The sequence below is a fragment of the Fistularia commersonii genome, chromosome 1 (genome assembly GCF_037954325.1).
Source record: "Fistularia commersonii isolate RoL2024-O1a breed Wild chromosome 1, RoL_Fcom_v1.0, whole genome shotgun sequence".
Classification (NCBI taxonomy): Eukaryota; Metazoa; Chordata; class Actinopteri; order Syngnathiformes; family Fistulariidae; genus Fistularia; species Fistularia commersonii.
The window spans coordinates 16820101-16845429 of record NC_141284.1 but is presented as its reverse complement, the minus strand read 5'-3'; the positions used below and the strand labels follow the sequence as shown (position 1 = coordinate 16845429).

The 25329-nt window shown below is 42.3% G+C and overlaps 1 protein-coding gene across 1 annotated transcript in view; it reads left to right on the top strand.

Moving 5' to 3' along the window:
- Positions 1-24959, top strand: part of kcnh5b (potassium voltage-gated channel, subfamily H (eag-related), member 5b) — a 79344-nt gene extending 54385 nt beyond the window's left edge. Inside the window, exons 10-14 of the mRNA XM_086148800.1 lie at positions 9551-9750; positions 11615-11674; positions 14883-15075; positions 21926-22122; positions 24918-24959. Coding sequence (XP_086004926.1) covers positions 9551-9750; positions 11615-11674; positions 14883-15075; positions 21926-22122; positions 24918-24959 — 692 coding nt within the window. The remainder of the gene's footprint in view (positions 1-9550; positions 9751-11614; positions 11675-14882; positions 15076-21925; positions 22123-24917) is intronic.
- Positions 24960-25329: the final 370 nt, after the last annotated feature.

The window sequence follows — 25329 nt, the reverse complement described above, 5'->3', positions numbered from 1 at the left end:
TTTTGTCACTTTATCCTCATCCTCCTTTCCTCCCCATTTCCTCCCTCTCCTTCTTCCTCTTCTCACTGCCTCCTTGTCTTCCCTCAATAGTGGCTCAGCCAACATGGCGGAATGGTTGTCTGTAAGTGGGCTCAGAAGTCAAGTTCTCAGGATTGAAAATACATTTTTAAAGGGGCCTCTGTTTTTGATTTTTGAGTCCGAGCAGAAAATCTAGTCTTCTATGAGCCTATCTAGTGTCTATGACTTGGAAGGACTTGCAAAGAATTCAAGCTGGCAGGGGTAGAACATGTGGACTCTGCAGTGCTAGAACCGACTCCCTCATCCTCTGCCTCACAGTGACCTACCGCTAATGCTGCCCTTTGCACGTCCGTGACCGGATACTTCAAACGTTCATTGGTGTTCCGTTCTCTGGACATTCCACTAGCCGATTCTCTTTCGCTGCCTGGCTGTCCTCTCTCCAGACGCCTCTGAAGGCCCATGGTAAACAAGCTGCAGACAAGGACAGGTTCCATCTGAGAGACTGCCATATTTGTTCTAGAATAGTCTTTAAAACACTGTTTTTTCAACAATTTGGTGATAAAGCATTAATAAATAATGTATTGCTTCAATAATTAATAAGTTATAAAGGGAAATACAAAGAAATAATGAAAGATTTAAATCACTGAGGCACCAAGTCTTTTAAATCCACAAACTGGATCAGGGTAGCTTATGTTGAGACCAAGGGGAAAAAAGACACATTTGTTTAAGCCTCTCTGTTCTTTACTGAGAACCGGAATGTTAGTTGCTTTGAATAGCTTCCAAAAAACCACAGAAGCTGAAGATTTTTCAATCAATGTGCAAAATTATTTTTTTTCAATAGTTTTGTGCAAATTCACACGTGAAGATGCCGTTCGTAATCGGATCCCCTGGGTTCTGCCTGCAGCAGGGAGGGTTCTCCGCCAAAACTGCCAACGTCCTGGCCCAACATGTTCTCAGCTAGGAAGAGAATTGTTTTTGGTATTGAAATAGTTTTGTTTTGGAATCACACACTGAAGCACTGTACAAAGTGCCTAAATATCCCATATGAAGTCAAAAACGAGTAAAACTAAATGAAAAACTTGAACCAAAACACTTTGATGGGTGAAACCCCGTCTGCAACTGTTTTAATACTAAGAGTTAACATTAGCATTAGCATCAGTGACCGTAGCTTTCTCTGACTCAAGAGTGACCACAGTAATTGAAAGCATTGCCATTGGCTCATGGCAAGGTGTGAGAGCAAATTTAACTCGCAAATTGCATGTTTCAACTGAAAACCTCTATGCCGTTTTAAAAGAGGTCATTTTTTAGTGCCAATAAAATTGTCAGCACTTATCAGGTCTTTTTTGACCTTTGTGTGCACAAACGCACTAGTCGGGCTGCAAGCTGGTTCCACAGGGAGCAATTTGAGAATCAAAACGCAAACCTCGAGATTAATGGACAGCCGGCAGCTTCTCTTGGAGCTTCAATAAAGCTGGCAGATTCACCAGAGACGCCTTATAAAGAATGGTTTAAAAGCAAAAATAAATCAGTGCAGCACAGGCTGCACCTTCATACACTCCGCATCCAACTCCAAAACCTTGATCCCTCCTCCCGTCGCCAAGTCGGACAGTGTGTCCGGTCATTTGGCTCGGCCTCTTGGTGTTTGAAATGTCTCCTGTCCGTTCAAAGCCATGCTGATCAATGAGGTCTCGCTGGGGTTCTTTTCTCAACAATTTTTCTTTTCTCTACATCATAAAGAAAACCGTGTCCGTCAGTAACTTCACACACGTTTGCCCGTGTCATGTCACATGTTTGAGCGAGTCATAAAGAGCAACCCTGTGGGGTTCCGATATTGGTCACTTCGGGGGACGCCATAGTCGTACGCCAAGAAATCTAGACCGTACACCGAGACTGTCATAGGATTTTGAAAAAGATGTTAAATAATGCCGAGTCAGCTTTTTGCCGTCCAGTAGTGCCCCGCCCCTGTTCAACTGATATGTTCGTCAGCTTGAAAGTGGGACAGTCTTCAGACATGGCGTGGCAGCAGCAGATGTTTCCCAGCTTCAGCCCAGTAACTTGACGGAGATTCTGAGGTTCTGCTGACGAGAGAAGAAAAGTTACTTTATTTTCACGGTGGAAGAAGGAGAGAGCGAGTACAAAGGAGTTTTAACAGCAATACCAGCTGGCAAGCAGTGATATATCTGCTAAGAAATGAAGGGCTTTGTGTGTGTGCATGTTTGTGCGCATGCGTGAGTATGTTAAAAGAAGTGGTCAGTCGTGTGTCAACTTTAGCTTTGAGGTCATGGGTAGAGACTCCATTCCCAGAGTTCGTGTTCTAGTCCTCATTCGCCTTCAGTTAGTCAAGTGCAGTTTTTATGTGAATGTGTGTGTTGTCATGTTTACGCATCGGAACAGAACAGAACGAATAGAGTCAAGGCTACAGTTTAGAACCTACTAAAATCAAAAGAAGTTCTGTAAATTGTTGTATGTACCGAGATTTAGTGTTGGTTGAAAAACCCTTATGAGTTTTTTTTTAAGTCATGCATGTCCAAAATCCGGTCCCCGGCTCAAATCCAAATATGCGGCCGCCAGCTCCGTTGACCACGGTGGCGTGACGCAGAGGGTTAGCGCGCTCATTCGTTGGAACCAAACATTCCTGCTTCGATTCCCGGCTCTTCCTTGCCTGTCGAAGTGTTGTTGAGCAAGGCACCGAACTCGTAACTGCTCCCCTGGTGCTGCCTTCTGCTCTTGGTTCATCCATGATGGGTTAAAGGCAGTGGTTAAATTTTACTGATGTTTGTGCTCTATGTATAACTGTATGTGACAATAAAATCATTTCTTCTTCTTCAATACAAAAAGCTAGTTTATATTTCACCAGAAGATGGTAGTAGACCTGTGGCCACACTTTCGCCCTCGTCGCAAGGGTCAAAAGGCATTGTGTGATCCTTTCCAGCCCATTTCAGAAATGGCGGCTGTCAGGAAAAAAAAGGGAAAATTGACAGCAGTGCCCACCGCTTTCAGAAAATTGGAGTATTTTTTTCACCGAAATACAAAACAACTGTGTCTGCCTAATATGCCAGGAGACTGTGGCTGTTTTCAAGGAATTCAACATCGAGTCTTACTGCCAGACGAAACATGAAAAACTACAAAAATCTCAGTGGGAATGAATGGGGAGAAAAATGTAAGCAACTGCAAGCTTTTGTAACGGCACAGCAGTGCTTTTTTACAAGAGCCCGCCAATCAAATGAAAATGCCACAAAGGGAAACTATGAGGTAGCAACGCTGATTGCCAAGCACTGAAAAACGTTTTACTTAGGGCGAATTTATTAAATACTGCGTGATGAAAATGGTGGAGAAAATTTGTCCTGAGAAGAAGCAAGAGTTTGCTAATTTTTCCCTGGGTCGTAACACTGTTGTAGGGAGAATTGAAGACGTTTCATCTGACATTAAGAGACAATTAGAGGCAAAAGGAACAGTTTTGACTTTTTTGCTTGCCTGCGACAAAAGCTTGGATGCGTCTGATACCGCTGAGTTACTGATTTTTTTTGTTTTTTTTTAGAGGAGTGGACAATAAAATGAATATCAGTGAAGTTGACCTCCAGAGCCTTAAGAACCAAACAAGATGAACAGATTTATTTGTTTCTGTTTGTTCCACCATAAATGACATCCTTGTACCTTCAGAGAAAAATCGCCACTGTTGAGGAGGGAACTTCAGGTTAAACTGCTCTCTCCTCACCGGTGTTGCTAATTGCTGGCAGCCCTTGCTTGACGCCAACTTGTAGCTCATTTCATTGGTTGTAATCGTCCCCGTAGTAACTAACACCACCCAACCTTTAATAAACCACCTGCTGTGCCTTTTAAAAGGAGCCAATTGCTCATGTTTTCAATACATATTTCAATAATATATATATCCTAGACCCCATCTCCCCACAACCTCGCCGGGTGGCATGTTGGCATGACGACATGGCAGCAGGGCACAGTGTGAGAGTGGCAGGTGTCGCGCTGAGATTTCCTGGAATTATTGATGGGTAATGGTCGTGGAGGGAGAAGAATCACCTCCTTCCATGTCAGAGGAGTCCCCCACCCCACTTCCCAGAAAAGAGGAGTCACATGACACCAAGAGCTAGAAGGTCAATCGATGTTGGGTGGGGGTGATATCTGATAGTGCCATGGCAAGGACTTAAACACACACACACACACACACTCAATGGCTGTGCATCAGCTGAGTTTGTAGGTAAACAAATCGTATGGAGGCATACGTCAAATTGGGGGAAAGTAAGAGAAACAACCGAAACCCTCTGCTTGACGTTTGAATGATTATAGTCCTCGTCATTGATCGCTGTCATCACATGACCGGCAATATTTTCTGCGATCATCTTTGTACTTTTCATGTTAGTTTCCCCGTCATCTGCCATGATTTCCATTATGTGACAAGACACCAGATGTCATGTGACAAAACCAGTACAATGTGGTTTCTTTTGCGAGGCTCCTCGGACAGCCTCCGCTGCCAAATGGATGTCATTTCAAACCTAAAACACACACAAACTGCTGAAAAAACATTTAGTACATAAAATAATATTAAAATATTTTGTAACAAAAATATTTTGTTACTTATTTTCCTTTTACGCTTTTGTATTTAGTATTTTTCCATCCAACCCTGTTAGCAAGATAAGCATTTGAGATAATGAATGAATGACTAATTGGAAAAAAAGGTACAGTAACTTAAAATGTGGTCAGTATTATTGAGCTGTCTAAGATTATACTTTATTCATTTTCGTTCCTATTTATTCAGCAATTTTAATTAGCTTTATCAATTTAATTTTCTTAAAAAATGCTTGATTTTACATGTTCATCATTGGAGATGAAAAATGTAATGAAGGCAGGAAAGAAACCAAAACACAAAATATAAAAATTTAAAATGCATATATTTAAAAATATATAACTAGGGAGTCAGCACATTTAACGTTTTCATTATTCATTTCATTCTTCTGTTTTTAGGTCACAGTTTTGAATTTGTACTGCGTGCAGCAGATTGAGTTGTCCCAGATGTCATCGTGATTGTAATTGTAATTGAACTGAAACAATAAGTGATTTTATTGAACCCGTCCAAATGGGAGGACCTGTGTTCTCGATGTTCTCGCTGCCGCAGATAGATCTTCACAAACAGACATTTGAAACCGTCCACACACACACACACAGATTAACAAATCACACAAACATATTGACTGGTTGTGGTGTTTCCACTCCTTTGTTTACCGGCCACTGCTATTGGATATGAATGTCTGCCCTCTATGACTTCATTACCAGTGGCCCTCAAGGAACCCACTTCTCCCAGCTCTGAACCCCCCCGCTCCCCCTGTGGCCCCCCGTGGCCCCCCGTGGCCTCATTACTTGTTTAAGATCCACCTCATAGTGCTTTACTGCCCCTGTGTTTTTATTCTGTCCTGTTAGTGAAGCAACTGCAACCGGAAGCCCATTGCATCCAAGGAGACAAGGTTGCTCACTCAACTGGCCTGGTTTGTTTTTGCGATAATCCCTTTTCTCTTGTGGTTCCCGGTCCCTCTGCTCTGTGTTCATTCAAAAGGAGTTGAAGAAAGGCGTCTTTGAATTAGAAGGCATTATTATTATTATAATTAGTATTATTACAGAGAAATAGATAGCCAGGAAAATGGTAAAATGTAACAGATGTAACTACAAAACAGTCATTGCACCAGGAGGTAAGCACTGCCACCAGCCCCCCCTTTGGTTTCTAAGCAAGGATGTCAGCTACGCTAGTATTATTCATAGTATCCAGTGAATCGATCGCTAACTCAATTTTCTCAGATTTTCATTAAAATCTTACACCAAGGTGGTAACAAAAGTAGAGGAAGTTTTTTGTTTGTTTTTTCAAAATTTTTTTGGCCATTTTAATTTATATTCTGATCCAGGCCTTTTTTTTTAACTATTAACTCATTTGTGACATGTAGATTAATCCTTTTATTATTTTATTTTATCTTAACGTTGACCTGCCTGCCCCCTCCAAGGTTGAGCCTTGTGACACGGCAGCTCATCCATCTGGACATCACACCTGCATTTAAATCCAGAATCCAGTTCTTTTTTTAAAATTAATTCATTTCTCCAAACTGAAATCAGCCAACAGTTGAAATAAGAAAATAATCCACTTGCATTTTTTTCTTTTCGTGATGAAAAGCTCTAAATTAAAACTCACATCAACTCTCCGTCACTTGCCGGTTCAGTCGGTCTCAGACATTCGTCTCGCCGCGTGCCGCCTCGGCCGCCCGTCCTCAACTCATTATCTTTTTCACGCCCACGTTAAGAATCCATTGAGCTGCGCTAATGAGGAGTAAACAGAGCAAGGTCTTACTTATCTTACTTAGTAAGGGTCACACACATACATACACACAATTTGGTGGTGCTGGGGAACTCAACTTTCAGTCTATTTATTTGAGACCATCAGCCAGACTGTTTCAGTTTCCCAGCTAGTAGCTGATGATCAATTACACCTTATCATAATCCATGGTTGTGTGTGTGTGTGTGTGTGTGTGTGTGTGTGTGTGTGTGTGTCTATATGTATTTGTGTGCACGCGTGCATTATTTTTCATTGTCATTCACTTGTTCATTGTCAACACTAATGTTTAATTTGTCACCATGGCGATTCCTGTTACCTGTTTTAGACCCTTGGTCATCTTTCTTTCCAAACTCTTCTTAGCTTGTCTTGCTATATGTATGGCAGTTCTTTGGTTGCAGAATGACTAACCTGCTGGGGCCTTGAGGTTTTTATGGTTATCTATGTCAATGAGTTGACAGAAGATGAAAGAAAGCCCTTTATTTAGTCATATTGTACATACAGCACATCAGTGAAATTAGACCACTGCATTTATTCCATCATGGATGAACAATCAGCAGCAGAAAGCCACTTAATACCGGGGGGACAGTTAGGAGTTCAGTGTCTTGCTCAACATCATTTCAGGCAGGCTAGAAGGAGCTCAGGAATTGAAGCAGGAATATCTGGTTCCAAGACAACATCTCTCAATAGTGTTTTAGTGATTTGTTCTTCTATCAATTTGTTTTGTGTATTTTTAATAACCAACCTTTTTGATTTGTCCTTTCCGAAGGTAGCTGCCAAAAATGAGCCTTCCCTTTTTCGCAGTGTGAATCCGCCAGTCTTTGTCCAGTCCAACAGGTGAAGTTCGGCAAGTGGCAACAGGAAGCGCAGAGGAATACCGAAATACTGCCGAAATATGTCATGTGAGCAAACAAAACCCAGCTGTCTGCAGAAACAGTGACGCATTTGGATGTGAGAGCGGAGCAGTTGCCATTCTCGTGTTCGTCTCCAGTTCAGTCGAGCGTCCGGATTCCAGCTGCGGCTTTTTGATAGAAGACTCATGCGCACACATGCAGGCAGTTTGCAGTCCTGTCAGTCCCGCAGGGCGGGCCAGTACATGACCAACTCTGAGGTTTCCGTTCAAACTGAACTAAAACATTGACTCTGCATTTCAGGTGATTTGATGATGAAGGGAATGAGATTTCTCACGAGTGCTTGCAGAACCTTCCAGCAGGTGACGTGATGCGTTTGTGTTCGATATTTATAGTTCGTACAGCAGTGACACGAATGCAGACTTGGGGCGAAATAGTATTTTAAGTGGTTCATACTTAGGAAACATAAGCACCATAAAGGTGAAAGAAGAACATGAAGGCAGTGGCATTTTCAAAGCAATTAGAAAATAAGTAAAAATACTGGCAGAAAAAAAATGGTTGAGTGTGTATCTCAATTTATAAATGAAACAAGTCCAGCTAAAAATATTGATTTAAAATGTTTATGAGCTTCAAAAAGGAAGAAAATCAAAAATTAGCGAACCACAAGACTGATCACTTTGGAGACAAATTTACGTGTAATTTTAAAAACTCTTGTGTTCTATTATAAGTCGCTTTGGATAAAAGCGTCTGCCAAATGTAATGTAATGTAATGTAAAAAAGACAAAATGATCTGAAAGAAAAATGTCTCCCAAAATGCATTTCAAAACAAATGACATTAAACTTTTTTGAGTGAAATCCCAGAAAACCAGCAGGAATCAAGATATCAGGAATAAATCAGCCTTAAAATCACAGAGATCTTTTTAAAAACAATCAGGATCCAAAAACCTTGTAAAGAAAGTGTCTGTTGGCAAATGTTGCTGTCATGGAATATGAAGACACTTCTTTAAACAAACCCTATTGGTTACAAGCAGTGTTCAGACTCTGCCCCCCATCACACTGATTATTCAGCTAAAGCCAGAAGTGAGCTGCCGAAGTGAGGTACCAAAGTTCAACTGGGTGTTAAAACCGCTGGGGTCAGGACCTCCTCCACGGCCTTGCCTCGTAACGTGCCGCCAAAAGTCCACCTTGTCTATTTAACAGCCATGTTAAAGCTGAGCCGACTCCCACCCACCTACCCCACAAGTCTGGATCCTAGAAAAGTCTCGAATATCTTCTTTCTTTCTTCTTTTTGGATTAGACTGGCACTTCTCCTCCATCACATCTCTTAGCTTTTTCTCAGGATGAAAAACAATTCTATTCTGAAGCGAAACCGTTTGGAGACAAATTCAAACACAATCATTGGTGATTTTAAGAGTTTTAATCAACAAGGAGTTGAAGGCTGATTTTTCCTAATGCTCCATCTCTCTCTCTCTCTCTCAATCCTTCTGTCCTCTCTCTACCTGTCAGGCCTAATTTCTCCACACCTTCAATCTTCTCCTGACTCTTGTGTTGAAGTTCCCAGGGGGTGGGCGGGGAGAGGGTTATTTCCAACCCAGTCTCCCTGGAAACAAAGGCGGTGGGAGAAGCGGCGTTGGCCTTCAGCTTCTCTTTAAGTTGAAAAGAGGAGACTGACTCCTTCTTCTCTTTCTCCCCACCTTATTCAGTCACTGGCCGCATAATAAGAGCAGGAAACATTAGAAGTTAAATGTTTTGTTCTCCAAAAGCTGATTAGATGCTGTTTATTTGTGATTGTACTGTCGGTCTCAGTGGGTCAGAGGTCTGCACTGTCGCCTCCATGTTTTCCTGCCCCTGTGTTTCCTCCAGGTTCTCTGCGTACCTTCCACCAAAAACATAATGCATATTGTCCAGTCTCAGCGTATTTTGAGTAGAAATAGATCCTGTTTTTTTGTTCTCAGAACCTTGGACTGACCGATAGCAGAATTGTATTTGGCTTACAGGCAGGAAGAGTCCAAACGCTGCCCCCCTTTGTTTAGAGACTGTTGCTCTAGTTTCCCAAGTATGGTGCCTTTCATTTGCCCTTAAAACTGCGTCCTCCTCGACTGGAGGTGGACTTTGATGAACAGCTGGAGCTGGTTTTCCTGTCCTGTTGTTCGTGACGCCCTTATTTACCAGTTTGTGTATTCCTCACCATATTGGACATTACATGCTGCTTGTCTGAGCTTGTGTCTAGGTGTCCTGGGAGGGCAGTAACCAGGATGTCTAGTAACCAGAATGTTTCTTTATTTATGCTTGTAGATATACAAGGAGCCAAGTTCACAGAACAACAATATGAGCATCTCTGTGTTTTCCCCACCAGCTCTGCTCTACGCCACCATCTTTGGCAACGTTACCACTATTTTCCAGCAGATGTACGCCAATACCAACCGCTATCATGAGATGCTCAACAATGTGCGCGACTTCCTGAAGCTCTACCAGGTTCCGAAGGGTCTGAGCGAGCGTGTCATGGACTACATTGTGTCCACCTGGTCCATGTCAAAAGGCATCGACACTGAGAAGGTCAGCCATGTGGCTCCGAAGTGACATTTAGCTTATTGTCATTCATGTGACAGCGAATTTATTTTCCCTGATTTTTAGCCTGCTTCAAGCTGAAATTCTTCTTTTCCTTGCAGACTTTGCTTTTTTATAGGTAATTTGTCTTCCACTTTGGAGCACTTTGAAATTCCTGTCCTGTATAATTGTGGCTCAGATATCGCACCAGTATTTTAATTTTTATCATCTTAAAATAAAATTGGTTAGGCTTTAGACAAATAGTCAGTATGAATTATTCAGTCTGACAATCAGAAGCAGCTAGAAAGGATGATCTCAGCTTTTACTGTCTGATGAAAAATGGTACAGTCTTGACTCCTGGATTTTCTTCTCATATTTGTCATCTTTCATCTATAATTGTGTTCATTTAGCCCCTCCCCACATCTAATCCTCCACTTTATGAGCCCCCACCACAACCTTGCATCCCATTTTTCCTGAGTTTCTGTTTGGGATAATGAGCCACTCCTGAAGACTCATGACATGCACCTCGCGGCCACCCCAGTATAATCTCCTCTTGGTCATATTGTGGCAGCCAATTAGTCCAAATTTTGTCACTTCTTACAAGGTAGAACCCCCCCCCCCCCAAAAAAAGGAAAAAAAAAAACACTGCGTCTCAGAAATGTTATTATCCTTCACTTAAAATGGGAAGCTGTTGTGTTTTGATGCTGCAGAAGTAGCCCCCCCCCCCCCCCCCCCCCCCGCGCGCACACACACACACACACACACGCGCACACACTCAGTCCATTTGTTCAGATTTAACAAGGCGGGGGTGTGGGGTGGGGGTGGGTAGGTAGTCTGTTGTTTCTCTTTTACCTAAATGCTTCAGCTAATTGGGCTGCATTTCACAATTTGCATAATGCGCTGGACAAAACGATTACACATCGTCGTTTAGGCTGTCTGGCAGACAGCGTTGTCCTGACTTAATTACTTTGTGATAAGCTGCTGCAAACTGCTGCAAAACATACAAACAACATGCAAGCCAGTTTGGCATTGAAGATCTTCCCCTGGTGGCAGGTTTGTGGTCAGGGAGGAGGTGTCAGCAGCAGGTTTAGGCATCAGCTTCAGTTGATTTCTTTAGGGCATTTGAGATCCTTCATTAAAATGTCAACGTTCTAGAACCGTAACAAATCTTTATACAATGAGGTTACGTGACTTCTCTTTATACAGTTTGAATTTTCCTGATGTTTTAAACAAATATGGAGTAAATTTGTTTCCACCAAACAAGAAATATCCCAAACTTAGCAATAAACTGTTAACAAACAAGCTACACAAAAGCTACCCAAGGATTAACCAGAACTATTTTGGAACCAGCAAGAAAATAGTCAAGAAATAGTAAAAGACATTTCCTGAGAATTAGAACATGAGTTCCTTGTTATTCGTCTGAAATTACAATTAGCAAGAAATTACTGCAAAATTAGCAACCAGCTACATGAAAAACTGTTAAGAGATAACCTGATTTACTTGGGAAGTAACTTTTAAGTGTGCATGAAATTACTTAAAAATTCCCTAGAGATTCCAAAACAATTACTGAGAAATTTGCTGATAATGTTGCAATAAATCCCTTGGTGTTTCTGTCCAGAAGGAACATTGCTGAGGCTAGACTGACCTCTGACCTTTGACCTTCCCAGAGCTAAAAGACAAGTGTGAGGCCTCAGAGGACAAGAACAGGACATAAATATATCAGCTCCAAACAGACGTCTGCCAGAACTGATTATTATTCTGGAAGGAAACCGGACCAGGAAACTTACATCATCTTTGGCAGCCATATTTTTTCAAAATCAGGATGAAGCCAATTTCTCCAAACTCCCGTAAAACCTGTCCGTCTGTCCTTCAGGTTCTGTCCATCTGTCCAAAGGACATGAGGGCTGACATCTGCGTCCACCTCAACAGGAAGGTTTGTATCCGATTACTTTCCACTACAAACGCACATCAGTCACGTTACAGATCTTAAGCTGATCGTGACATTGACGATGAAAGTGGTCTGGGGTGACCTATCTCAGACAGAAAGGTGCGAGGAGGTGACATAGCCACTGACAAAAAGTATAGCAGACCTGCATTAATAAATCCCTTCATAATCATTCAAGGTATCTTGAATGAGAGAACACAGATAATAGTAATATAATAATTTGAAATTTCCGTAATGATAACCATGCATGTGCATGTCCAGACTATCTATGTGTTTTAATATAAAAAAAAGAGAAAACTATTAACCGCAGAGGGCAAAACCATCTACAAGGCTAACCACCTACTGGTTGGTTGGATCTCAGAGTTGAGGCTAACATAAGCAGCAACATGAGCATGAGCAGCTAACATGAGCAACCTGGGTGAATGTTAGTGGGCATGTGCTACATTAGCATGTAGCATGTCCAGCTATTGGGTGACTCAATTATGATATGACAGCAGTGTCTATGATGATTTTCATGAAGTTTTCAATTTTTGTGTGTCAAGCTAGCTATCAAGCCAGCTCTGTGCCTGAGATAAGTTAGCTACACTTGTGGCAGACACATATCATGCACTCCCTGTTTGTGCCATATATTGATGAAAAACTAAAAAAAAAAAAAGAATTTTTTTTTTGTTTCTCTTGTACTCTGCTGCCTCCTCTGTGATGGCAGAATTCTGGCTTCTGCTGCTAATGGGAACTGTGTTTAGATTCTAAATGTTACGTTAGTCAGTCTCGGGATGGGAACCAGCTTAATAACAGTGTCATTACAAAGATGAAGAGCAAATGCCTGGATCCAACTTATCTCTAGTTAGAAAAAACTTCTCCAAACACCTGTTTGGGACATAATTACACTGACTGGTTGGTGGAGTCAGACATATCCAGCAGCAATCCATTTGTGGAGGTTAAAAGGAGAGTGTGTTCAGAGACTGGCACCTGCTGGCAGGGCCCAGGGAGCTGGCGTTAGACGAAGGGGGCTGCAGTTGTTTCACAGCCACAAACACTAAAATTAGTCATGTCCATGTCTGAAGCCACTGACTCTCTGAAAGTACTTGAGCTCTGCAGAAAATATAGATCATTGAGCTTATTCTTTATCAAGCACGACGAGACCACATTTACAGGCGCTAATGGGATTAGGGTGCTGATAAAGCTTCGCGCATTGTCCGGACATGGAAGGGAACAGACCAACAGAACCCACAAAAGAGCCATCTGGAGGAACTTTACTGATCTTGCTGAAATATTCAAGAGTCCAGAGTGAGGAACCAGGATTAAAAACAGTCTGCAAATTAACACTACGGAATTTGGAGGAAAGCAGTGTAAATCCTCTGGCATCCTCCGGCTGCCTTTTAAAATTGAAATTCTGTCTATCTATCCATCCATCCATCCATCTTCTTCTGCTTATCCTGCATACAGGGTCGTGGGGGATGCTGGAAACTATCCCAGCTGTCATCGGGCGAGAGGCAGGGTACAACCTGAACTGGTCGCCAGTCAGTCACAGCCCCACATATGTAGACAATCAACCATCCACTCACTCATTCATTCAATTTTCACAATTTTTTTTTTCAATTAACCTGCATGTTTTTGGATTATTGGAGGAAACCGGAGAACCGGGAGGAAACCCACGCAGACACAGAGAGAACATGCAAACTCCAAATGGAAAGGTCCCCTGGTCGGAGTCAGTTCAGGGTCCCTCATGCTGTGAGACATTTAATAAACAATTTAAAAAATTAAATGTAAAATGGCGGCACGGTAGTGCAGTACTTGCTGACAGCAAGAGGGTTTAATTTCTGGCATTGTTTCTTTCTGTGTGGAGTTTGCATGTCCTGCCCTTGTCTATGTCGGTTCCCCAGGGTCTTCCGGTTTCCTCCCAAAGTCTAAAAGCATACAGCAGGTTCATTGGAAAAATTGAGAAAATTGGCCATATACATGAATGAGAGAGTTAATTTATAGTTTAATTTATAGTTATCACTTTTCAATTGTTACTTAAGGCACTTTATAGTTTATTTGTATTTCTTATTCTCCCCCTTTTTTTTTTAACTGTTTATACAATTTTCTACCATTATTTATTATTATTATATTTTTCTTTTAACTCTGGCACAACAATTTCCTTCGGGATAGATAAAGTTGTTCTTACTCTTATTCTCATTATTCTTAATTATTGTCTTTCTACATATGGCCCGATGATCAACTGGCGCCCAGTCCAGGGTGCACCCCGCTTCTCGCCCTATGGCAGCTGGGATAGGCTCCAGAACTCCTGTGACCCTCATTGTAGGATAAGCAGTAGATAATGGATGGTAGATGGATGTTGCTTTTTGATCAATTGGTGTGCACGCTCCTCTCCAAATGACAGCTCGGATAGCCTGCAGCACCCTGCCACTCGAGCTCATAATAAGCAGTACAGAGAATAAATGAAATCATTACACAATATTATATTTTAGAGGGAAAAGGGTGTAACACAAAGATTTTGTGACACCACATCCTCACATGATGAGATCAGGTTTTTTATGGAAAGAAATCGGTTTATTTGTCACGCTCAGTACAACGTCAGTGAAATTTGACCAATGCATTTAAGCCAGTATGGATGAACGATGAGCAGAGGGCAGCTACTGAGCAGTGCCAGGGGTTCAGTGTCTTTCAACAACAATTTGAAAGGCTAAGAGGAGCCAGGAATCAAACCCCCTGCGCCACGGCAACCACTCCTATAGGGTGCTCTATTGCTTTTATGTTATTTTATTTTAACTTGCCCTTCTATATGAAAATGTTGATTTACCTTTCTGTCTTGAGAAAAAGAAGAAATATTTTTTAACAAGCTAAGACATTGCTAATTATAAAGTGACTTCTGCATTAGAAAAAAAAAAAAATCTTTGTCTCTGTAGGGGGACACTCTTTTAGTAAAAAGTGCTTTCAAAAACTTTTTCATCCTCTGCCATGTTAGTCTTAAGGTCCTTCTGACCCCTCCTAATCTCCATTATAGAATAAAATGATCCAGTGAAAAATTAATTAGCATTGTTTTGCATCTGCCCTACTGTGGTCATGAGCGCAAGGTATACAAGATGGCATCGGTCCCAGCCTCTGTAATGATATATTTCTTTTTTCTTCTTTACATTATTTCCTGTAACAGATTTAGCATAAGTATAATAAGTATCTGCCAACCCTCTGTCAGGTATTTAATGAACACCCAGCTTTCCGTCTGGCAAGTGATGGCTGCCTGCGTTCTCTGGCTGTGGAGTTCCAGACCACCCACTGCGCCCCAGGAGACCTGATCTTCCACGCTGGCGAGAGCGTGGACACACTGTGCTTCGTGGTGTCGGGGTCACTGGAGGTCATCCAGGATGACGAGGTCATCGCCATTTTGGGTAGGTGATGAAATGTGTTATTTATGGCATGGTGTTATTTATGTTATTTGTGATTGGTCAGTCGATTGAACTTGACTGGAAGTCCAACAATCTTCCTGTCCTGATCACAAACCACTCCCACAGAATCAAGGGTTGATCAGACAGGAGTTTAATGGTGTAATGCAAGTTGGGAATCCTGTTTTTGTTGTAACAGCTCAAGAATTGTCTGACATGGTTCAGTAACTGACTTCAGACAAGAGTCAGAAAATTGACTATATAACTCCTGTGTAAAAATCTTAACAAAACTTCACTTGTTTTCACTTCAAAATGTTTAATTTTTTTTTTTTTACTTTGGTTAATCTTGTGCCCTTCATAATATCTGTTTTTTTTTAATTCTGAGAACAACAGAGGGAAAAAAGTGATCAAAATATTCCTTAAAAGTATTTCAAAAATTAGACATTCGGAAATTCCTTCCTGACTATTAGTGGAAAAAAAAAGGAGCAGAAAAAGGTCTCTCTTGTCTCCATGGTGACAACATGTAACATAAACATGTTGCACTGTTGCAGTGAAATGGCTGCAAGTCCAGATGTCAGTCACAGCACCACCAAAGTTCAAAGTAACACATCAAACATCTTTGATCCACAGAAACTCTTGGATCTTCACTATGATGTTTTTTAATATTTCTCAACTAGACTCCATCAGTCCGCTTTGTGTTCCCAGATGATGGTGGCACCATGGGACCCGCTCTGTTTTAAACTTAGCATAAAACATGTAAACACACACGGAGTGAAGTGAAAAGCTGAGTCACTGCCATCCTCAAGTTATTTCTGTCTTTTTAGTGTTGAATGAAAGCAGCCGACACTTTGTACAACCTTCGGTTTCCATGTGCAAAGGAAGAGGAGGATGATGGTTGTATTTGTTTTGTTTTTTTTCCCCTATTTCCTGAGTAGCATTTTTGTTTTTCCCATCGACTACATTTGCAAAGACAAAAGACACAAAAAGAAACAACAAAAGGAAAAAAAAAAAAGCTGCCCATCTGGTGATGTGGGTAAAACTGGTGATTATTTGAAAACACAATTTCACTTCTCGGAAATAAAAAAGATCTTGTGACACCCCCCGACGAGTCCCCGAGCCCCATGTTGGGAACCCCAGTGTTGAGCGTGCTACATAAATGCATCTTTTTCTCTGAGGACGGGTGATCTGGCCTGGTGTTCCTCATCATAATTTCCATCAGCATGGAAGATGAGGAGCTTGGAGGCGGATCAGGATGTGCCGATGCTTCGCTTTCTGCTGAGAGAGCAGGAGAAACAAAGAGGAGGAGGAGGGGTGAAGATTTACTGGCAACGCAGGACGGAAGTGACAAAACGTGATGGATCGAGCAATTTGGAGATGAAACCGAGAGGGAGATCAGAGGCGGAGGACAAAATAATTTGCACAGCGTGAAAAACAGAGTGGAGGAAAGCCTGGGATGTTGCTGTTCTGCTTAGCCAGCTTCATCCCAGTCCGAACAAAAAAAAAAAACCCAGAAGGAACACATTAGAAGTCTGATGAATGTCCTCATCACGCTTGCTGCGTTCATCAGTCAGGCGCCTGGCAGCTGATGTTGAGGATCATAGCCTTTATTTACTTTATTTATTTTTATTTAAAACCTTGTCGCTGCTGCTTCGGGAACCCGCATTCCTCATGTGTCTGCTTTATTATCGTTACTACAAATGATAAAAACGACATCTTTCTTCCTCATGTTCTTGACCCAAAGTCAGGAAGGGGACCATTAACCTTTATGAAAACAAATGAGCTCAAAACACTTGAGCTACAGAAAAAAATATTACAACTGCAGTTGTAATTGTTTTTTTTTTAAACCAACACAAATTTCATCCCTTAGATTTGTGTCTTCTGAACATAAAAAAAATATCTATCATCATGGAAAAAGTGTAATATGACTTAGTATCTCATAACCATGTGAGTATAATCCACAGGGCCACAACCACAAGGCTGCAAAGAAAGAATAAAGTTATTTATTGTTAAATGTGCTTTATTTTCATTGGTCGTCCGTGTATTTAATTTAGAAAAATTGCCACTTCAGCCTGCATCACACTCCTCCAACTGACTCAGTCAAAGGGTTTTTCGGCTAGTGAGTCGGCAGGCTTACCCTCGTTAAAATGCCCTGCAAACAAATGTCAATTTGGAGCCTAGTTAAAATAGGAGAAAGAGGCAATCATGAGACACCAGAAGGTCTCGGAGTGCAATTAAAAGAAGATTCCCTACTAGAGTCATTCGAAAACGGGTTAATTCTCCCCTGGTCTTGTCTTGGATGTCAGCGGTCCGTGGCACTAAATAAGTTAGTGACCACTGATATAACCTATAAACTAATGCTTATTAGATTTTTTTTTTTTTTTTTTAGAATTTTTTACCATTAAATCCTAATTTAAACATTCTTGAAGTAATATTGAATTTTTCCTTTTTCTGCATCATTAAATCTCAGAATGTTCGCGAGAGATTTCTCTCTTGCTATTTCTCGATCAAACTCCCGATCAGTCGACTACCAACACAAACTGAATGATCTGTCGGGGGGGAAACAGATAAAGATGAAGAGTAATCCATTATTCATGGGGGGGGTGACATAATCTGAGCGCAGGTAAGAGGATGATGAAAGAAATCTGGGGACGTGGTTCCTTTAATGCGGTTAGTTTAGATGTTTTGGACCAAAGTATTTGAATAGAGTCTGAAGGTCACTCACCTGAAGGCTGACAGTTGCTCTATTTTGTTTTGCAAAATCAATGTTTGATTTTGCTTTAGAGAAATGTTACCCGGGTTTCCAGGTGACCGCTTATTAGACTGTGGGCTGAATGTTGTCGTTTATCAGTCGCTGCGAGGCCGATGTCTCTCCTTGGACTCGACACCTCATTTCCTAATTAGCTTTGTCCAAATGAAAGTTATGAATTAGCCAACTCTCTCTGGACAGTGTTTTTTTTTTTTTCTCAAAGGTAAATCTGGAAGCTGGACTGAAAGTTGCTGCATATTTGAACAGCAGATTTTTTTTTGTTTGTTTTCACCTCATTTTGAAAGTAAAACTGACTTATTTGTGCATTGTCCTTTTGGGAGGGTTGCTCTTTCTTAGGACTGCGAGAAGACTATTGGTTTTGGGCTCTGTTTGTTTTTTTGGGGGGATTTGAACTGAACTCTGCGTTTTTCCCATTTAAACATTACATCAATTTGCATTGTACTAAAAGTACTGAGTTTTCATGCTACAACTTGTGGTTTTGCCTTCTATATCCTACATGTTTTTTGGTGGGGAAAGCCTAAATTTATAGTCCTGTAACCACACAGTCCCCCCTCTCAGACCCAACATCATATGGCTCTCCAAAGGGCCAATAGTTCTTGGTGGTCGAAAGGCAGAGGCACAGAGAGAAAACTTTTGAATGTCAAAGGGTGGTTTCTGGACATGATTCATGGCGGGAGGTAAAAAGGCTCTGATTTTCTTGCTTCAAGTCAGGAGCACCCTCCTGCACCTGTTTGCAGGAGCCTGTCTTGAAAGGCAATATGAACCCATGTATTTGACAAATCCACTGCTTGGTCATTGAGGTCATGGCATCAGCAAAACCCCAGACACAGACACGCGCACACACCCTCGATGGCAGTGGCCGAAGCCAGCCGGAGTCGCTGCTCGTGGCTCTCCAGCCTGAGTCTAGTCCAAATCCGGACAACTAATTGGCAAGGAGCGAAGACTCCCAGGGGAGCTCATTCCTGAGGACACCCGCGGCTGAGGTTGCTGGATGTCTCAGAGAGGAAGAGGGGCCCCCGGGGGGACGAAGAGGAAGGATCATCAAGACAAGATCTGCTGGCAGTGACACAGAGTCTGTGTCACTTGGTCTGTTTCTGACAGACAGACTACGATTTGGACAAGCACTCCTTCCTGTCACAACCGAGCCCGAAGAACACGGAGCCGAAGGTTCAGACGCACAGGAGACTGGCTCACATCTCATTTCATCGGGTCAAAGTGATGGCTTTAGGTGGCGGTCTGATTTTATTTCCTGTTGATTGGATCCACATCGGGCATGTTGTCGAATTTTAATTGATAAATTGAGTAGCAGTCTCTAACTCAAATGTGGAAAGAGTTTGTGGGTGTTTGATTTTTATTGACTGTTGCTGTAATTTGTGCAATTATGAATGCAATTAGTCTTCTTCCCATTGTTGTTATCATAACGTTGCCCGGGAGACTTCGGCTGCCAGTGAAACACAGGTTCCGTTTGGCGGTGGGGGATTAGCAGCGGGGTATTTACGCTGGCTGTCGATGAGTCAAGTGTCCAGGTGGCTTGAGAAGCTGATTTCACTTTCATTCAGCTTGACTGCTCCTGTTTCTGTATTTTATTCTCCATTTATTCATCAATCAACAATACCAGTGTTTCCCCAACCTTTTTTTGAGCCACAGCACATATTTTACATTAGAAAAATCACATGGCACACCACCAAATAAATAAATCAAAAACGTTTTTAATGAAATAAAATGAAACTGTAGTCTCAATTTGAAAATTGGACCTGTTTGGTTGAACACAAAGATGATATTCTTGCGGGAACTGAGGAAACAATATAACTGTCATTGTATTGTCTTGGGGTCAACTTTTTTTTTTACTTTCTTCTGACCACTACTTACTTGGGCTTTCACTTTGATCAGAATGTTCTTCAGGACCCTCTGGTCCTGACTGAGTAGTTTTTCTTTTAAAATATTTGTCCATCACGTATCACTGTCGCTGTCCCACTTGAAGCATCACTAATCACTCAGCAGCAGCAGGTAGATGCGCAGGTTAATTCTCTACCTGTTGCCATCTAGTGGCATCTAGTCTTCCTGTCACTGCATGCTGCCCGAATATACAAGATAATATAAGATCGACTTCATTGATCCCCATAGGGGAAATTCCTTTGTCACAGCAGCGAAACAGTTATAATTTCAATAAATAAGTAAATATATGAATGCAAATATGAATAGAAAGACAGAAGACAGAGGATAGCAAGACATTCACCAATAAATGGACAGCAGTAGCAACATCAACATCAACAACAGCAACAACATTAGGGATAATAATGGACATAAGGGAACAGTAAGGGTGAAAATACAAAACCAGAACTAATCGACAATATAAATAGAGTGATAAAGATAGATGAACAAAGACACATTATTTGTGTTGAATAATTTTTTTTTGACCAATCAGGTGAAAGTGGGCATTTGCTCATGGCATACCTGGTGATCTCTCACGGCACAGTGGTTGGGAAACACTGATCTATAGCACTTTACCTGCATTTCAGGTTGCAGGGGGCTGGGGCCTATCCCAGCTGTCATTAAGCGGGGCAGGGTTCACCCTGGACTGGCTGGCAGTTGATCACAGGACCCTTTGATTTAACTTTTTCATTTATTTTGTCACATCCTTGAATTTCAGACATTTCAAATTCGGCAAAAGACTTGGTAGAGAAACAGGGTCCACACGGCCTGTCTCACTGAAGACGCTTGACTTAGTTGTGCATTCATCCGAATAGTAATGTGTTAAGGCCAAGGTCACAAGAATCATTTTCACATAGGGAAATGAACCTTAGGGTTCTGGGATTTATCTGTGAAATCCCTTCAAGGAACCCTTAACCTGAAAAGGTTCGAAAAGTGACCCCTGTACTAATCCCAGAACAGAACTGGACCAGGGTGGCCAGGGCATCACCTTATACTACTAATACCATTAATACAGTCGGATACAGTAGGATTCAGAACTGTTGCAGATCCAGTACTGAGATGGTCCTATGCTCAGCACTGTCAGCTCAAGGATAAGAACAAGGATAAGTGAGACAGCAGAGTAAGGACATGGCGTGAATAGGTGAGGTAGTAAATGGGGTAGGGTAGTGAGATTGTGGAATTGTGGAAGCAGCACAGGTGCGCTCAGGCTGGTCAGAGTTGTGTGCTGTCCAGACCACTGTTGTATACTGATGGTCGTGGGCACGAAGGAGCATCTGAAGTGCTCGGTTCTGCACCAGGCTGAGATGAACCGTGGGCTTAAGGAGCTGCACATCAGCTACAGCTCGTTTTGCAGGGAGTTGGAGGGATTGTCCAGCTCCCAGTTTGTCTTTCACCCTCCCCACTGCCACCGATTTAAGATAGTCCAGGTTCAGTTCCACCACCAAGCGGGTTTTCCTCACTATCTTATTGAGCCTATTGACCTCATCAGTCCTGGCACGGCCCCACCAGCACACTATACCGAAGAAAAGTGCACTGGCTACCATAAACTGGAAGAACTTCCTGTTCTGACCCTTCCAGTAGAGTACATCGGTGTTGAGTGACCAGTCCAGTTTGCTGTTGATGTGGACCCCAGGGTACTTGTAGGAGTCCACCATCTCCACCTCGTCACCCTGGATGGTGATCGGTACCTGTCTCCTCCGATTCTTCTAGAAGTCCACAACCACTTTTTTGGTTTTGGAGATGTTGAGTAGGAGTTGTTTCTGGTTGCTCCACTCAACAAAACTCTCAATCAGAAACTCTCGGTAGTCCTCCTCGTTGTCATCATTGATGCATCCAATGATGGAAGAGTCATCGGAGACCTTCTGGAGGTGGCAGGAACCGGAGTTGTACCAGAAGTTGGAGGTGAAAAGGGGGAAGAGGACTGGAGACAGGACAGTACCTTGGGGAACTCCTGTGCTGCACGCCACGGCCATTGAAACATAGCCATCCACCCTGACATACTGCGGCCATCTTGTGAGGTAGTCCAGGTTGAAATCAGATGGGTTCCTGCATAACATTCTGGAGGGAACCATATGATACACATAGTCTTCCTCTACTGATGGAGTAAGTGAAGTGACTTATGTCCGTGCTAAAACTCCCATATGTATTTCTCTCCAGGTAAAGGTGACGTGTTCGGCGATGTCTTCTGGAAGGAAACCACCCTGGCGCATGCCTGTGCTAACGTGCGAGCCCTGACATACTGCGACCTGCATGTCATAAAGCGGGAGGCCTTGCTCAAGGTGCTGGAATTCTACTCGGCTTTCGCCAACTCCTTCTCCCGTAACCTTGTCCTCACCTGCAATCTACGCAAACGGGTAAGGTGTGCTCGGCATGACTGAGATAAATGCTACACACACAGAGTAGCACACACAACCTTCTGGTCAGCAACGCCATTAAACCATAATTCATGTGGCTGAATGTCAGCAGACTCTTGAATGTTATTTTTAGTTCCACTTACGAGCAACAAATTGCCGGATTTGCCTGCCTGGGGTCTTATGGGCATGCGTGATGATAAATTTATACAGGTTGCTCTGGGCTAATTTCCTTGGCGGTGTAGAAATGTGAAGTCAGGCCTGCTGGTATTCTGATACAGAATACGACCAGGATACAGAATGCCATTTCTATAGAATCAGCGCAAACAGCTATCACATCACCAGAATGGTGTTTAATTCCATCCTGGGATTATCTGTTTGAATCCTAATTATTATTCAAATATTTATGGAAATAGAAGTGGCAACTTTTCCAATTATTCTTTTTTTGCAGGTTTCCTTTAAAGATTTCTTTTGTGCGGACCAGTGTTGATTTTGTTGTTGCATTGAGATGCAGGACGTTGTACTGCAGTAAAAAATTGGACCATGCTGAATAATAATGTGTCAGGAGTACAAAACAGCTCTGTTTTGGGGGGATTGTTGGATTAGGGGAGTGGGGGTGGGATGACCCCACAATTTTTGTTCCACTGCTTCTTAAAGGGAGTTAATTGTGATGACGGACACAGTTTTTTAATTTTTTTGCCACTGATTGCAGCAGGATATTGGAACCAGGGATTGCCGCATTTCCTGGGTGAGCGCTTATTGTGACGTTCACGAACCGTCTAGCAACAGTCTGGACCATTTTCCCAAGCTGGGACGGGGGTGGGGGGTGGACTCTACCTTGGCCATCACTGCAATAGTAACGGCCGGAGCTCCCCTATGTGCTTCCCTAAGCACTTTCATTCTGGGCCTGCCTTCGTCCTTATTAACCCCCACCCCCACTTTGACCCTAATTTCAACATCCCATACGTATGGGTCTCTCAGCAGATGCTGCCGAACTCAATGCTCAACTTCCAGCTCAGTCCATCATTTGTTCTCTAGACAGGACAAAATGAAACCCAGACCGACAGGTCAGTCACCATGCTGCAGTACTGCAATGAGGTAAAGAAGACATCTTCGGTGAGGGTTGGAGCCCGAAAGAAGGTCTCTTAAAGTAACGATACAAATCAGCTTCTTCCACGGGGGGCAGGGCTTGGCCTTAGAAGGTGGTGGGCAACACAGACATCCAGGGGCAGTTTTTGCTAGAGCTGCTGCTATTAGCCTGTAAGATACAGATATGGGAGCAGACAAGCAAAGTTTTGAGGAAAATTATCCCAGGCATTTGGATTTGGAGATTTTTTTAGCATCTCTTACAGAGCATATTAGACAACACAGGAATCCTGCGTCTACATTCGATGTCAAGAAGAAAAGCTGTGGAAAAGCTCTTAATTTGAAAACACTCTCAATTGAGTTCTGTAGCTATTGAACACATGCTCATCTGTTTGACAGACATAAACTTTCTTTAAGAAAACAAACAAACCTAACATTTTGAATTTTGACATTAGATCAAATTACTCTTCCCCTCCTTTTGACAAATTACTAATCAGCAGCCTTTCAGACTGCTTTAGCTCTGTTTTCTGATCTTCTATAATTCCTTGGTGGCACCATCATTTCGATACTGAGCACTGGAACCCAGCTCACCCACCTTTATGAAGGCTGCAGATGAAAGTACAGGGTTTGGCTGCAAATAACCCAGATATTTCGTTTTTGACGGTTAATGCAGTGCAGCGGGAATGATGCGTCTACATGTCAGACCCGAAATAGACACCTGCCAGTTCTGTCTTTTTAGACGTGGCACATTTTATCTGGTTCTGGATGGACTGTCGCCCTGCTCTGCTTGTATTTTGAATTTTGGGTTGTTTTAAACATTGAACATTTATTGGGGGTTAGAATTGTCTTTGAACATAATATCATGAAAAAACTTGTGTCATCATGTAGGGACAAAAGGATTCATTTCCTGTTCCATAACTGTACAGAATGATAAAAATCATATGGGTTTGTGTGTCAGGTTGTCATCCCTCAGATGGCATCCAACACTGCAGCAGGACACTCCGGTCTTTAAGTAAAGAGAAATGAACACAGTGTTATAAGACGAAGTCCCGACATCTCCCAAAAGGTTTTTCCTGAATTACAGTGTTTGCAGTTTTAGATCACTGATTAAATGAATTGTAATGTCAGTTAGATACGAAAGTTTCAGTAAAATAAAAACAAAACACTAGAAACTTATGTGCAACCTTCCAAACTAAAACCGCAATTCTAATCATATACTCAATCAATTTCTTGGTGGCGAAGTGGTTCTTGTTGGCTTGCGAGGGTGGTTCTCTCTGTATGGGTTCTTCATGTTCAAGGGAGGTAGGTACTTTAGTACGTTCCCCAAGGGGAAGCTTGTGGTTTCAGCAATATCCACAACAACCTGGTAAACTACCTAAAATGAAAATGAAGCAGAGAGACTTGCAATAAAAACTAGTATAATACAACACAACTGAACAACTACCCAATTACACATTTCAAGGTGCATGTTGTACCAGTCATAACAAAGCAGAACAGTGTGGAATGTCAACATTAACATTTTGTCCCCTGTGTGGAGTTAAAGACAGGAGCCTATCACTGAAGTTCATCTTTTGCCTGGAGATGGCACTGTGCAGTAAATGCAGCCTTCTCAGCGCCTGTCGCTCTGCCATGGAAGTCATGCGGTCCAGCTCCGTGCCTACAATGGTTTATCAAGATGTGAGGCATCCCTCTTCTTGATGTGGCCTCCCCAGCACACCGCCGCCAAGAAGAAGGAGCCCGCCAAAGCAGTCTGATAAACACCTGCACCATCTTTTTGCAGATGTTGAAGGATACCAACCCTCTTAGGGAGTACAGTCAACTCGGAACTTCCCTGCACAGAGAATCCTTATGGGCAGTCCAGTCCAGTTTATCTCGGATGCTGTGTTTGTAGTTTAGCAACAGTGGAGTGGATAATGTGTCTGTGTCAGCTCTGGAAGGGGTAGCAAAGTCTCTGGGCAAATAGTAGGGACACAAACTTACAGTCAAAAGTTCAATGTTCCCGTGGCAGGTTGAGATTTTGATATTCATATACCCAGGATTACACCACCTTTTGCTCATGTAGATGAGCATTTGGGAGTCCTCCTCTTTTCTGCTTCACACAGGCATTGGCATAACTGTCCAACT